The 14,289-nt window shown below is 58.0% G+C and overlaps 2 protein-coding genes across 2 annotated transcripts; one reads left to right on the forward strand and one right to left on the reverse strand.

The window, feature by feature from the left end:
* Positions 1–4,599: 4,599 nt before the first annotated feature.
* GUCA2B (guanylate cyclase activator 2B) lies at positions 4,600–8,226 on the forward strand. Its single transcript, XM_006742929.3, has 3 exons — positions 4,600–5,255; positions 6,323–6,509; positions 7,185–8,226. The coding sequence occupies exons 1-3, from the start codon at positions 5,115–5,117 to the stop codon at positions 7,244–7,246; spliced, it is 390 nt and encodes a 129-aa protein (XP_006742992.2). The 5' UTR covers positions 4,600–5,114; the 3' UTR covers positions 7,247–8,226.
* Positions 8,227–10,768: 2,542 nt separating this feature from the next.
* On the reverse strand, positions 10,769–12,221 carry GUCA2A (guanylate cyclase activator 2A). The gene is made up of 3 exons (XM_006742922.3): positions 12,085–12,221; positions 11,391–11,586; positions 10,769–10,996 (listed from the first exon to the last, which is right to left on the reverse strand). The coding sequence occupies exons 1-3, from the start codon at positions 12,157–12,159 to the stop codon at positions 10,932–10,934; spliced, it is 336 nt and encodes a 111-aa protein (XP_006742985.1). The 5' UTR covers positions 12,160–12,221; the 3' UTR covers positions 10,769–10,931.
* Positions 12,222–14,289: the final 2,068 nt, after the last annotated feature.

Here is a 14,289-nt window from a genome sequence, read left to right on the forward strand (position 1 = left end):
CCCCCCCCGCAGATAAAGAACCCCCAGACTCAAGCATCAGTAAGGATGAGTGTGTCCCAGTCTAGGCCACCTAGGCGCGGGTGTCTGAGGAATGTGAAATTGAGCCTGTGCCCTGGAGGGTACGCAGTCTAACGGTGGAGATGGGTCCCTTGCACTGAAAACCGGGTAGGGCCGGTTTCAGGGCCTATAAAGGTAGCAGACACTCGGTTCCACCGCGGGGGCACAAGGGCTGCAGGAGTTCCTCAGAAGAGGAGAGGAGGGAGGGCCGTGGTCTGGGCTGGTGCCCTAGCAGGGTAGGAGAGGGTAGAGGGGCACCCCGGGCATGAAATGGGAGCAAAGGGCCGGAGGAGCCTGAGCGCTCCCCCACTTCCTCACTGGAGGCAGGTGGTACCTCCTCAGGGGTCCTGACCCCGCCCCCAGCTTCCCCGCTCCCTGCATCTGTCCTCAGCTGTCCTTACAGACTGCGGGCCCTTTGCGGGCACGACTGTCTTTGCCATTTCCAGACCCTGGTTGGAGCCTAATAAATGTTTGTCGGTGAAATGAAGAATCGCGCCTGAGCACGTTGTACGCTCGCACTATGTTGTTACCGTCGCGTTGCCAGTAGGGTGGGTACGAGAACCGACATCCGTGTCTGTTCTTTGAGCGACCAGAATTCCAGGAACCCAGGAACTTCTGCAGCGAGGTAGTGCTCACCCGGGATGAGAAGAGGACGCATTCTCTCCCTCGATCGTCCCCTTTCACCCCTAGAAGGGACGGAGGGCGGAGGGGACGAGGGGGCGGCCTCCGGAGGGTCCGGGACGCGCCCAGCACCCGCAGGCGCGCTCTAGAGCCACCTGCTGCTCCCGGGGGCTGAGTGGTCGGTGCTGAGGACGGCAGCTCGGGGCCCTGCCCCTTGGAAGGTGTGGGTCCTCAGGCACGTGAGCAAAGCCCTCCGGGCCCCGGCGTTCTCGCTGAAAGCCGACTTTTCTACGGCGCAGGATCGCGTGAGGAAGCCATGTGTTTGCACTTGCGAGGCCCTCCCGTGGGGGCCTGGCCCCTCCTCGGCCGCCAGGGGGCGCTCGCAGGCACGACGGCTCCCCTTCGCCCTCACCGGCCCGGCTCTGCGGCCAAGGGTGCTAGCCCCGCCTCACAACCGGGAGCTGACACTTGGAGACGTGGGCGCTTCTTGGGCCGCGCTCTGCCTGACTTCAGAGCCACCGCATCCGGCCGGCTGCTGGCGGGAGCAGGGAGTGGAAGGAGCGAGAACGTTCTGATAGGGCTGCCGCGGGCTGGACCGACCTTCCCGGCTCCTCCATTCAGCCCCCAGCGTCAGGGCCGCTGCTCCCGGGCCGCCTCCCCCTGGCTCCCCGCCGCCTCGCGCCCCACGGTGCGCCCTCCGCACGCGCTGGCTCCACGGGGCCCCCCGGCACCAGCCAGAGCTCTCTCAGCCAAACACGCACGGCCTCCCTTCCAACACCACACACGCTCACACACCCTCCCCTGCACACACGCACACAGACACATGCTCCCAGACACCACTCACACCCATAGCTGCTCACACTCGTGCTTACATGCATGTGCCTACACACACTTGTACACGCGCCCTCGTATACACACATACCCACGCTCTCACACCTGCAGACACACAGACACATAAAGCACCCACGTACCAACACACTATTCTCACACATGCATGCACATGCACGCACAAACACACCCACACGTGCACACTCACAACACATCACTCTCGCCCATGCACGCACAGATGCACACAGACACACTCACATGTATGCACACTCACACACACACGCTCAAGCACACACGATTCACACCCCTTGCCACGCCTGCCTTTGACTGCAGGGGAAGGAAGTCAGAAATGCCAGCAGAAGTCAGGGTCAGAGGCACACACCATCCCCTCCTCCCAGAGCTGCCCAGCTCGGGCAACACTGGTCTCTGGAAGCCCACATGTCTCATCCTCTGTTTCTCTTGCTGCCTCAGCTACCCCTTGGCTGGCCCCAAGACCCGGTTTCAGTGCCAGGTCCCCCCACCGCCATGGCCTGAAATTTTCCTCCCTCCCTTCCCCATTTCAGCCTTTTTATCCACCTCAGCATCTGCTATCTGGAGACCACAGGACTTGGGCATCAGCCAGCAAGCAGGAACTTTTCTATAACAACCGCACACATTTTCCCTCTGGCATCTCCAAGGAGCATCACTAACGGTCACCATCATGATCACACGGGTAGGATCCCCCCCACCACCACCACCCAGGCGTAGACATGGGGACAGAGACTTCCCAATGCCCCTCAAATCAGAGAGTATAAATGTTCACCCATTTGCTCTCCCATTAACTCTCAAGCAGTGCCTCAGAAAGATGTATTCTTTGAGGATTAAGGGCAATTGGGCTTTCTCTGCCTGCAGTGTCACCTGCCCATCACCAGGGGGCAACCCTGATTCACTTATTTGCGTTTAAATACTTCTTACCCAACCCCCAGTCCATAAAAACAACGAAGCTGGTGAGAATATAAACCAGAAAGGGGTGGGGGAGAGAGGGGGCTCGTGGGTGTGTGTGGGAGGGGGAGGGGTGTATATGTGGGTGTGTGTAGGAGGGTGGGGGTGTGTATGTGTGGGTGGTTGGGTGTGGGTGTGGATGCGTGGGTGTGTGTGGGAGGGTGGGGGTGTGTATTGTGGGTGGGTGGGTGTGGGTGCGGGTGCGTGGGTGTGTGTGGGAGGGTGGGGGTGTGTATGTGGGTGGGGGTGGGGGTGGGTGTGTGCAGAGCAAGATCAGTACAATATGGATAGGCTGGGAAAAGAGCCAAAGGGGAAGACAGATTGAATGAGATTTGGTATGATTACTAATATTGGGGTACACATTTGGTTCTAAGTTTCCTGTTGGCCATAGCAAAAATAGAACAACTCCCTAGGTCACCCACTTCTCCAGGGACAGGCCAGAATTTCATTTGGGAGACTGCTGGGAAATCCACTGCACCTTGGTTTAATCAGCTCCCCATACAGGGTTTTCCAGATCAACTCTGCTCGTGTGTTGGACCCAGTATGCTGATCCTTCTTTAAATTTGTCATCTTTCCATTTTAGCCTTTAATTTAAAGTGATAGCTAAAAACTCTACCTCTAGAGCCAACTGTACTCCCACTAGGTCCACTCCCTGTCTTCCTTTCTCGATCCCACTCCACTCAGCTTTACATCGGCTACTTTCCCAAAATTCATCTTGTCAAGGTCACCAGCCACTTCCAGGTTGCCAAACCCAGGGGGCAGTTCTCGGTCTTCATCTTACCAGAGCTAACTACAGCCTTTGACCCAGGTAATCGTGCGCTGGTTTCTGAAACACTTTCTCCATTTGGCTTTGAAGACACAGCTTTCGAACTGGGCTCTATCTACTACTGCTCCTTCTCCTTCTGCTGTGCTGGTTCCTGCCTCTCTGCCTTACCTCCAAATGTCACAGTGCCCTCTTATGGTTCTGTCTTGGGACATCTCCTCTCTTCCATCCAGTCACTCCCTCAATCCAGTGTCAGAACTCAATGAATCATGTACTCCCTGATGACCACAACATGTATGTCTGTGGCCCTCATCTTTACAGATGTCAAACAGGCATCTCAAAGTTAACAAATCCAACCAGAACTCTTGATACCCTCACTGGACCTGCTCATTTCTGTTTCACATCTCAATAGATGACAGCACCGCTTGACTTGGGACAACTTTAGAGTTGTCTTTGACTCCTCTCTTCATTCACCCTTGACATCCAAGGTAACAGAAAATAATCCTGTGGCTCCAACTTCAAAGAATCTCTGGAATTGAACGCCTGCTCACATCTCGATTCCTTTTTCAGTCAGCTGAACAGATGCAAGAATTCCAGAGACAAAGCCTGCTGCCCCCTCTTACATAGTGCTTGACCTGGTTGGGCCTTGGGTTACTCGTCTGGAAAATGGAGACCACCATTACACCTCTCCTAGGGGATTAGATGGAATCACGCTCACGTGCATGAGCACTGCGCTTAGCTCGCTTACGGTGCATGTTCAAGAAATGAAAGCTATTGTTACCGATGATTATTTTCAGTTTACAGGTGAAAAAGCATGGAAGAGTCCATTAATTCCTTCACACTCTAGAGTAAAGGCTGAAGTCTGGATTCAAAGCAAGACATAGGAAATGCCAGGGCTCGCCCAAGCCCTTTACCATCCATCCCAAGATAAGAAAAAGGGGGTGATGGGCATTTCAGGCAGGTGGAATGCATCAGCAAAAGTGTGGGCAAGTAGGGTATTAGGGCATGTGATGATGTCAAATTTTAGCTACAGGTTGGAGAGTGAGCCTCGCTGGGCCATTTGGGCCTCAATTTAATGTCATGAGTGGGGTGACCGTCACATGCCAGGCTCCCTGTCCAGCAGAGGTGAGCCCTGGCTGGAGCACTGTTTACAGCTGCTGGGTGGCGGTGGTGATAACGCCCTTGGGGACTTTGCCCTCTTCTCTCCAATCGACGATCAGCCATTGGGGTAGTGGGTTAGGCATTGCCTAGAGGGAGATTAAGGAGCTCGAGTTACCAGGGAACTCAAGTGGGCCTGGCCCCGTCATCCTCACAGCAACCTCCCACGGCAGATTCTGTCATTATGCCCACTTGATGGAAGGGCAAAACAGGATCAGTCGGAGTTGGTGTGACTTGTCCAAACTCACACAGAGGCAGAAGGACCAGGATTTGAGCCCAAGTCCATCTGTCTCCAAGGCTGTGGAGAAAGGACCATGGGCTGACCTGAGTCAAAGACACTCGAGTCCCTACTCTGCCATCGACTAGCTTGGTGACCTAGGGCAAGTTACTTCACCTCTTGAGACTCATTTTCCCTGTCTGTAGAATGGTCTCTCCATCCTTCCACTTGAATAGGTGTCTTCTGGAGCTAAGGTTGAGTGGTGTGTCCACGGCCCTCCCAGAGAGCCTCCCTCCCCCCAGGTGCCTGCCACACAGTATCTCTTCCTATGTAGAGGAGGCTCTGGGACTCCCTGCCCTTATCACCCCAGCCCCCTTCCTGGGAATGGGCTTGGGGCTTGTCAAAGAGCCATCCAGCTGTCAACCCCACCCCAGCTGGCCAGTTAATGAGTGATCAGGGCACTGGAGCCTGGCCTATAAAGAGCTCCTCATGAGGGAAGTGGATGGGAGTTGGTGGACAGCGGCAGTAGGATACAGACGGAGCAAGATGCACGGCAGCCTGGTGTCAGGGCTCCTGTCCTCGGTGGTCCTCCTCCTGCTGCTGCAGGACACACACTCAGTCTACATTCAGGTGAGTCCCTCCGGCCACGAGCCCTTTGCCTGAAGGTCCCCGGCGGGGGAGAGGCTGGGATGGAGAGGGAACGCTAGGAAATTCATGGGATACAGGGGAGCAAGTGCCCAGGGCTCACCCCAACACCTAATCACAACCCGGGGACCAAGACAGCTGGTGGGTGGGGGCAGCCAGCGTGCCAATGGCAATGACGATGGTGATGATAGCAATAATAAACCTCTGCTAGTCAGCACTGCCCTCTCAGAAGGCAGGTCCTGGTCAGAGGTCAGAAGCTGGAACAAGACGTGGTCCCTGCCCTTAAGGAGCCCCGGAGGAGAGGGGTCTTCCCCCAGCTCTCTACATTCACCCACATACGGGTGGATGGGGGATAGTCACCAGAAAGTTTCCCTGGCAGGTAACTGAGCTGACCTTGCAGGCTGAGCAGGAGGCAGCCAGGCACAGAGGATGTGGACTGCTCGGGCAGAGGGCACAGTCTACACAAAGGCTCAGAGTGAAGACAGCAGGGGGCCCGGGCTCCTTCCAGGGCCTGCCTGTGGGGTGGCAGGATGCCACTGGCCAGCAAGGATGGGGAAGTCTGTGGCCCCGAGTGTCCGTCACATTTCTGATTCTCGGTGGGGCCTCCTTGTCAGGGGTGGAGGAGAGGCAGCTTCCCCCTGCAGCCCTGGCCTTGGAACCAGCCAGCTTGGGGGTGGTCATTTTGCCATGTCCAGTTCAGGGGTGATCACCCAGTTACCGAGTGTGGCCCCGGTGCCAGGCACTAGGGAGGCTCATTCGTCAGATGAGACTCCGAGTGCGGAAGATACAGGCGGCCAATTGCGAAGAGTTGGGATTTGAACTGGGGTTCACCGGTCTCCAAAGCTCATACCTTGAATCACTTGCTCCCCAGCCTCGCTGCAACCTCATGTACAGTTACTGGGGGCCTGTGGCACCAGCTCCCCCCTCCCAGGCTGTCCCCCCTCCCAGGACCCTCCGTGAGAACAGGGAAGGCTCTGCGGAGCCTGAGGAGCTCTGGCGTCCTGCCCCAGGTTTTCATACCCTCTCATCTCCTGTCCCCTCCGGCCCCCTAGCACCAAGGCTTCCAGGTCCAGCTGGAATCAGTGAAGAAGCTGAGTGACCTGGAAGGGCAGTGGGGGCCCAACCCCCGCCTCCAGACCCAGAGCTTCGTGCCCTCCATGTGTCACCACCCGGCCCTGCCGCTGGACCTCCAGCCGGTCTGCGCATCCAAGGAAGCTGCCAGCGTCTTCCAGGCCTTGAGTGAGTTCCTGCCCCTCGCTCGCTCTCCTCCCCACCCCCCAGCTCTGCCACTTCATGTTCCTTCTAGTAAGCACCCAGTGGCTGGGACAGGGAGAGTCAAGAAGCTTAGCCTCTGGCCTTCACTGTCTGGGCACTGCAAGTCAGGCACGCCAGGACCCCCTCGGTCCCTGGCACCCCAGACCGTTGATCATCCTAGCGGACTTCACAGATGGGAGGGAAGGGGGCTCTGGGCCAGGGCCCCATAAGCAAGGACTGCAATACGGGGGGCATGGGGGAAGCACAGGGGCCTGAGGAGAGATGGCTCACGTCTGGGGTGGCATAAGGGGTCTGAAAGAGTTCCCAGAGGAGGTGACAGCTAAGCCGAAACATGAGGGAGGAAGCAGAGCTGGCCAGCAAATGTGGCACCCTCGAAGTGCCCGGCCCCCTGTCCCCCCGAGAGAGCCAACAGGAATACCCCCAGCCCCCAGGGTGTAAGGGGCTGGCCCAGGCACAGAGAGGCAGGGGGGCCTGGGACTCGCCCCCGAGCTGCCCTCTGCTCCTGAAGCGTCAGGTTCCTGACCTGTGAGAGAGATGCTGGTGCTAGACCTCCCCCACCCACCCAGCCCCTGGAGATGCAGCTCCCCAGCGCCCCAGTGCCTCACGGTCAGCTGCTGACCGGATTTCTCCCCTGCCCAGAGAGCATCGCTAAGGACGACTGCGAGCTGTGTGTGAATGTCGCCTGCACCGGCTGCCTCTGAGGCGAATGGCTGCCCTGAGCCCACCCGGACACCGCCCCCAGCCCGCTACCTTCCCAGCCCGCACCAGCCCCCCACTGCCCCGTCCGAGCCCCAGTGGGGCCCCTGAGCGCATCAGCACCACTGGCCAGAGGCCCGAGCGGCTGGACGTGGCACGAAGCGGTTGGACACATGGTTGGAGGGGAGTTTGGTCCCTGAGGTAGCCCTGCTGCCCAATAAAGATGCCCCACCCACCTACACCCAGAGTCTGGAGACCCTATGTCCATCCCCGGGAGCCCCGGGCAGAGGTGCTTGGGAAGCTGAGTACGTGAGGAGAAAGGCTGATCTCAGGATACAGTCAGGAGCTTCCCAGTTTCCAGCACCTGCGGAGGTGGATCAGCAAGCCCTATTTCACATAGGAGGAGGGAGGCTGACGGGGGGCGTGGAATGAGTCCCCCCAAATCACAGAGCTAAGACGCTGCAGAGTGACCGGACCCATCTGACCCCGCAAGCCGAGCTCCAGGCCTGGCCCAGCGACAGAGCCAGGGCTGCTATGCTTCCCCTGGGAGGTGGGGCTGCCCTGGTGGGTGCGCGCAGGGAAGAACAACTTGGTGCCCCCTCCCAGGCTGGGTGTCTGGGCTGCCTCTGCCCCAGGGCTCCTGAGAAGATGGGCCTGGGCCTTCACCCTCACCTTCCTGAGCTCCTCCCTTCTCAGGCTCCCCAGGACCATCAGGCCAGCTCCAGACCTTTCTTCCCTCTCTCTGTCCTGGCAGCCCTGAGGAATAATAATCATCATCATCAATGTCAGGGCGCCTGGGTGGCTCAGTCGGTTAAGCATCCACCTTCGGCTCGGGTCATTATCCCGGGGTCCTGGGATCGAGTCCTGTGTCGTGCTCCCCTCTTAGCAGGGAGGCTGCTTCTCTCTATCCCACTCCCCCTCCATGTGTGCTCTCACTCGCTATCTCTCCCTCTCACAAATAAATAAAATTTTTTAAAAATTAAAAGTCTATTGAGGATTTGCTGTACCCTAGGCCCTATTCTAAACTCACTGAGTCCTCGAAACGGTCTAATGAAGCAGGTACTGTTCAATAACCACTCCACTTTACAAATATAGAGACCCAGGTACAGAGAGAGAACGAGCTAGTCCAGGATCACAGCCTCAGCAAAGTGGCAAAATGGGCTTCTTCCCAGGCAGGCTGGGCCAGAGCCCACACTCTGAACCACCATGTTACGGCCTCCCTGTGGCTCGGGCCACACCGATGATGCCTACCAGAGGGGCCCCTGCGTTCTCACAGCTGCGGCCAACTCCTGGGCCTTTCCACAGGCTGGGTTCCTCCACAGCCGCTGTCCCGGGCAGCCAGAGAGGAGTGCCAGGCACCAAGGGGCCGTGGTCTCTGAACTCTGCTCACCCAGGGCCAAGGCCATGGCGAACTCCCCCAGACCAGCCGCTGCTCCCGGCTGCTCAGTTCTGCTCATGAGCTCTGCGGCCTCCCACTCCGACAGGCCACAGACCCCAGAGCTCTAGTTCCTTCCTCTCCCTCGCCCCGCAGACAAGGCTGGCTGGGGCCTTCGTAGTCCTCCTGTGTCTCTCGGGCCAGCATGCCAGAGGAACACAGCGGCACGGCCCCAACGGGGCCCCTTAGCCTTCTGTGGGTCCCCAGTGCCCCCTCTCATGTCTAAACTGAGCCCCAGCACCAGCTGGCCTCGGCTCCCACTGCTCCCCTCAGCTACGCTGGGTCCCCACCTGCCTGGGGATGAGGCAGGGAAGAGAACTGTCTCTGACGGAGCACGAGCGCCAGGCTCAGGCTGAGCCACCTACACAGAAATAGTAAGAGCAGCAGCAGCAGAGGGCCCGCTATGGGCTCGGCAGGGCTCTACGAGCTTTTCCTGTGTCACCTCATTTAATCCTCGCTCAACCCTACAAAGTAGGGATTCTCGTCATCCCCGTTTTACAGACAAGGAGCCTGAGGGGAGAAGAGGCTGAGTGCTGGCCACAGTCACCCAGCTGGTAATAGGCAGAGCCAGGATCCAGCCCCAGAGTCCAGGTCCGGAGTGGGAGCACTGAATGACCCTGTCCTACCCTGCATCTCATCAAATCCCCCTGCAACCCTGGGCGGTGGGGTCTGTTAGCATCCTCATTTTCGGATGAGGAAACCAAGTCTCAGAGAGGAGTTCACAACTTGTAAGTAACATGGGCAGGTTCAAACCCAGCCCTGTGTGCCTCCCGGGACCCACCCTGTCCAGACCGGACGCTGCCAGGGCCTCGGACCTTCGCCATTCGGCACCTACTCCACCTTCTGGAATGCCCTCTGCCTCCCTACCTCCAGATTGGTTTTGATTATCCATCCACCCCAGTGCACATCCTAAGCGCTAATGCAAATGCCTGCCTCCCCTCCCCCTTCACAAAGCCTCTTCTGACCTGGCCCTAAAGACGCCTCACCCTCTGAATTCTGCAGCCCAAGGAATTCTGCCTGAATCACCCTGTGGCACTTCCCCTCCAGCCAACTCCCCAAGAAATGCCCTGGTCACCTCCTCTTTTCACATTCCCTCTAACTTTGCTAACAAGCAGCCCTCCGTGCCTCAACTCCTTGCCCCTGTCTGAACCGGTCTCAGCTTGACCCTCTTTCCCCATCTTCTGGTTTGTTTTTACCATTTATCGATTCCCTGCGCATGGCCTGAACTTGATGTACGTGACATACACCTTTGCAGCATTATTTCACCCAGCCTGGGAGGCAGCTACTATCACAGTCCCAGTTTTACAGGGGAGGACACTGAGGCACAGAGAGGCAAAGTATGTGCAAGACCTGAGGCCAGCCTGTGTAGCTCTGGCTTTCCCCTGCCCTGGGTCGTATCCTCGGGCATCATCGGTGTGGTGGGTTTTACCCGCTCCGGGGGTCACAGAAGCCAGTACAGCCCAGCGGGGCTGATCAAAGTGTCCACAGAGCACCGGGGACAGAGTGGGAGCACAAAGACTCCTGTGAGGGAGAGGCTTCTGAGAGGCCATGGGAGCACAGCCTTGGAGCCTCAGTGGGAGTTTCTCAGGCCAGGAGTGTGGGAAGAGGAGCAGAGCACAGGTGAGGGGAGCTGAGGAAGTGGTGAGGGTTGGGGCTGGAGGTGTGGTCCCCTCGGGTAGGGCAGGAGGCTACACTGCGCTGGGGGTGGAGGGGCAGGGCCTGAGGGACCTTGAACGCTCCAGAGCCCCGGGCCAGTCTCATGGACGCCCCAGCTATGTGTCCACCGCCCCAGCTATGTGAGGGACACCAAGCCAGCACAGACTCCTGTGCTCACTCATGGCGTAGCGGCTCTGGGGTTCTCCCCCTCCCGCGGAGCTGGGAAGGAAAAGCAGAGGTTTTCCTCCCCCACGGGCGGTCTGGAGGTTGAGGTCCCCTGGGTGCCTGTGTGGGGTGGCAGCCCCAGGGGCATGGCAGCTTAACAGCGGGAGGCACACACTAAACTCCGAGCTTGCCGGGGCAGGGCAGGCACCCTTATAAAGCTGGCTGACCAGTCCACTGACAAAGGAAGGCAGGAAGGAAGCGACATCAGAAGGACTCTGGCAACTGGTTTATTAGCTGAGGGCTGCAGTGGATCTTGGGAAGCGCCGGCAACTCGGATGGGTCAGGGGCTAGGCCGCCCCAGGCCACCCCCTCCTCACTCCTCCCCTGGAGGCCCGGCCGAGCATCCCGCGGGGGAGGGCCAGGAGGCCTGTGTCCTAGCATCCGGCACAGGCCGCGAAGGCACAGATCTCGCACGATCCCGGGTCCTCGGCGATGGCCTCTGCGCAGGAGAGATGGGGTGCCGGGAGAGTCAGAGCCCCCCGCTTCCCTTGCACCAGAGCTTGGACGTCTGCCACTGAGGCCCCAGGAGAAACCCGGGCCTGTCCCCTCCCACCCGCTGGTCTTTCCGCTCCCAACAGGTACACTCAAGCCAGCCAGTCAGGGTGGGGATTCCACCCAGAAGGAGCAATAGCAAGGCCAGACGGCCCGCGGCACAGAACTACCAACCAGTCATCGGTCAGAGCGAGGATCTTTCAAAAGTAACCTTCGCCAATTACAACTTAGAACTACTTCCAGCAGGTTCAGCAGACCCACCAATCAGAGCACACCTCCCCCTCCTGGGCCACCAATCAGGGAGTTCCCAGGCCCCACCCTCCAGAGAGGAAGCTACTCACCCAGCCTATGGAGGATCTCCTGGGCATTGGTCTCCTTGCAGAGAGGCTTGAGTTCTTCCGGAAACTTCAGGTGGCTGCAGACTTGGGGAACCACGGGCCCACCACTCTTCCTGCTCTTCCAGGTGCTGGGTTCCTGGAGCTCCCGGAGGTCCTTGAGCTTCTTCACCGACTCCAGGGGAAAAGAGAACTTTCCATCCTGAGAGAGACATGTCCAGCGTGTGAGGTCAGGCTGCAGCCTGCCCCAGGATGTCCGCATGATTCCCAAGACCCAGGTCTGGTCTCTGGCTGGGGACAGGACTGAGGAGTAAGGTCTAGAATTGAATCTAGCTCCTTCACTTCCCAGCCACGTGCCTGGGGCCAGTTACAGAACTTCTCTGAGGCTGTTTTCCAGCTCCGAAAAATGGGATTAATAATCTTATTTTCGCAGGGTGAGCGTGGGGCCTCACTTGAGGAGCCTGGCTCATGGCAAGCACTCAGTAAATTGGCTAATCACCTCCCTTTCCCAAATGGTTCTCTTCTCTCCTCCAAGTTTGAAGGGGAAGGGGTATGAGGCAGGGCTGAGGGACGGGTTCCTGAGAAAGTGCCACACCTGAGACACAGCCCTGCTCCAGCCCTAAGGAGGGGGTGCTCTCTCCGGGGACAGGCCCTGGGCACTGGGGGCAGAGAGCTGGGCCAAGGGAGGGACAGGATTTACCTGCACGGTGACTCCCCCTGCCAGGACAGCCCAGGTCCCAAGGAGGCACAGTGCAGAGAGCAGGAAGGTATTCATGGCAGCAGTGCCCAAGAGGGAGGAACGGTTGGTTCTGGATGCCAGAGGGAACAGTGGGATTTTTAACGAGGGCAGGGTTACTGAGTAACCAGGAAGCCCTATCAGCATCTCATCAGCTAGCCTGTCAACTCAGGGCTAGCCTGTCAACTCAGGCCTAATCAGATAAGGCTCGAGACAGCCCTGGAAGATAAGAGATCAGTCCCGGGAGCCTTGCAGAGAGCCTCTGCCCCTCCCTGGGCTCCCAGTTTAACCCCCAGCCAGGCTAGGTCCTGTGTCCGTTCACCAACCACACACACTCACTGACACCTGCTCTAGGCCAGGCCCTGAGCCGGGGTGGGGCTGCAGACCCAGCCCAGCCCTTAAGGAGGGAGGCCCAGACTGGGGCAATGCAGGGTGATTAGGGGAGTGGGGGTTGGGGCGTGGATGGAGGAGCCATCCCACCCAGCCCAGGGGCAGGGAGTTCAGGAGGATTTCCCAAAGGAGGTTGTGTCAGCACTGGAGTTCTGGAGAATGGGTGGAATTTTCTTAGAAAAGGGGCCAGGGAGAGGCCCTTTCTTGCAAAGGACGCTACATGTGGAACAAGCAGGAGGTAAACAGGCTTGGAATATTCAGGGAATGTGAGTAGTTCAGCCTAGGGGAAGAGGGGGTTACAAGGGGGCTTCAAATGCTGAGAGATGAGTTGTAGACCAAGGTAGGTACTAGGTTTGGCCACTATGACTTTAAGGAAGGACTCAGCTCTGCTGTCCCACGGGCCTGGGTTCAAGTGCTACCGGTACTGCATGATTTTAATGTGTGTGAACTTGGGCAAATTGTTTTTCCTCTCCGAGCCTCAGCACCCCTTGTGGATCAATACTACTAATAACACCTACCTTGTGGGCTTATTCTGAGGATTAGAGATGTTGTAAAGATGCTTAGCTCAGTGCCTGGCACACAGAAGGCACTCAGTGAAAGTCATCCCATTATTATTATTTTTATCAATAGCAGCAGCAGCTTCTGGTCCCCGTTGACCCCTCTGGTGACCACTTGCCCATCTGAGCCACAGCCTGTCCTCATCTTGTGCTGACCTTGCCTGTCCTTCAGCGTCAGATCGTCCTAGAATGAACTCCTCCCCTCTCCCTCCCGATACCCTAGCCCCTGCTCCCCTAACCTCCTCAGTCCTGTTTCTGCCTTCCAACTACCACCCCCCATGTGTGCCCTCCCCTTCTGCTTCCCTTCTTCCCCAACTAGACCAGCCTAATATCCCCATCCTGACCTTTCTCACCAGGCTCACCTCCCCCGCCCTTCCTGAACAGGCTTCCCTGCCTTTGAAAATGCTGTTTTATCTGCCTGGAAGGCTTTTCGAAAACATCCTTGTCACTAGGTAAACTCCTACTCAAACTTGAAGGCCCAGACCAAATAACCTCCACTGCATCCCCGGCAAAATAACCTAAGTTCCCGTAGAACCAGATACATTCCGCACCCCCCCCCCCCGGGGGTCTTGTTGGGTAGGATTACTGGGGTGTGTGTTTCTGTCCCTCTAGACTCGGACCCTCTGGCTCAGTGGGTGTTCCTCGTGTTCTCTTGTGAGCAAGGCCCCCAGGACACAGAAGAAGGAAAGCCCTCAGCGCTCCATTGTTCTAATCTACAAACAAGCCAGGCCAGAAGCCAGGACAGCCTTCAGGAAGGCTACAGGGGCAGGAATCCCTGGATGGAGAGAGTAAGTATTGAAGAAGGGACTGGAGGAGCAGAACCTGACAGGCAGGAAACTACAAAGGGGTCTGGCCCAAGGCGGGGGATGGGGGAGGTGGGGGGGCAGGAAACACTTGCCCTACCTGCCCTCCCAGGCCAGCTGGACTGGGCTTCCCTCCCCTCTCCCGCATGTGTGTGTCTGTGTGTCTGTGTGTGTGTGTGTCTGTGTGTGCACACATGCTGAAGGATGTGTATGCACGTCCAGTCCAGCCACATGGTGGCCTCTGCTCACTGAGCCCTGGGTGGGAGTGTGCACCGGAGTGGGTCGGGGGAACGGGATAGGCTCTGGGAGGGTTATGGATGGAGTCCAGGTTGAAGGTGAGGCTAGACATTTTGCATAAGGGTAGAGTTTGCTGTGATTGGGATGGAGGTGAACACCAGGTACAGATCTGGAGTACAGTT

The sequence above is a fragment of the Leptonychotes weddellii genome, chromosome 4, assembly GCF_054177405.1.
Source record: "Leptonychotes weddellii isolate Sample4059 chromosome 4, ASM5417740v2, whole genome shotgun sequence".
Taxonomy (NCBI): Eukaryota; Metazoa; Chordata; class Mammalia; order Carnivora; family Phocidae; genus Leptonychotes; species Leptonychotes weddellii.

Excerpts from the sequence above, each read along its gene's own strand:
- GUCA2B (XM_006742929.3), top strand. The coding sequence starts at position 5,115 with ATGAGGGAAGTGGATGGGAGTTGGTGGACAGCGGCAGTAGGATACAGA. Across the intron at positions 5,256-6,322 it reads CACACTCAGTCTACATTCAG|CACCAAGGCTTCCAGGTCCA; the intron begins GTGAGTCCCTCC and ends CCGGCCCCCTAG. Across the intron at positions 6,510-7,184 it reads CAGCGTCTTCCAGGCCTTGA|AGAGCATCGCTAAGGACGAC; the intron begins GTGAGTTCCTGC and ends TCCCCTGCCCAG.
- GUCA2A (XM_006742922.3), bottom strand. The coding sequence starts at position 12,159 with ATGAATACCTTCCTGCTCTCTGCACTGTGCCTCCTTGGGACCTGGGCT. Across the intron at positions 11,587-12,084 it reads CAGGGGGAGTCACCGTGCAG|GATGGAAAGTTCTCTTTTCC; the intron begins GTAAATCCTGTC and ends TGTCTCTCTCAG. Across the intron at positions 10,997-11,390 it reads GGAGATCCTCCATAGGCTGG|AGGCCATCGCCGAGGACCCG; the intron begins GTGAGTAGCTTC and ends TCTCCTGCGCAG.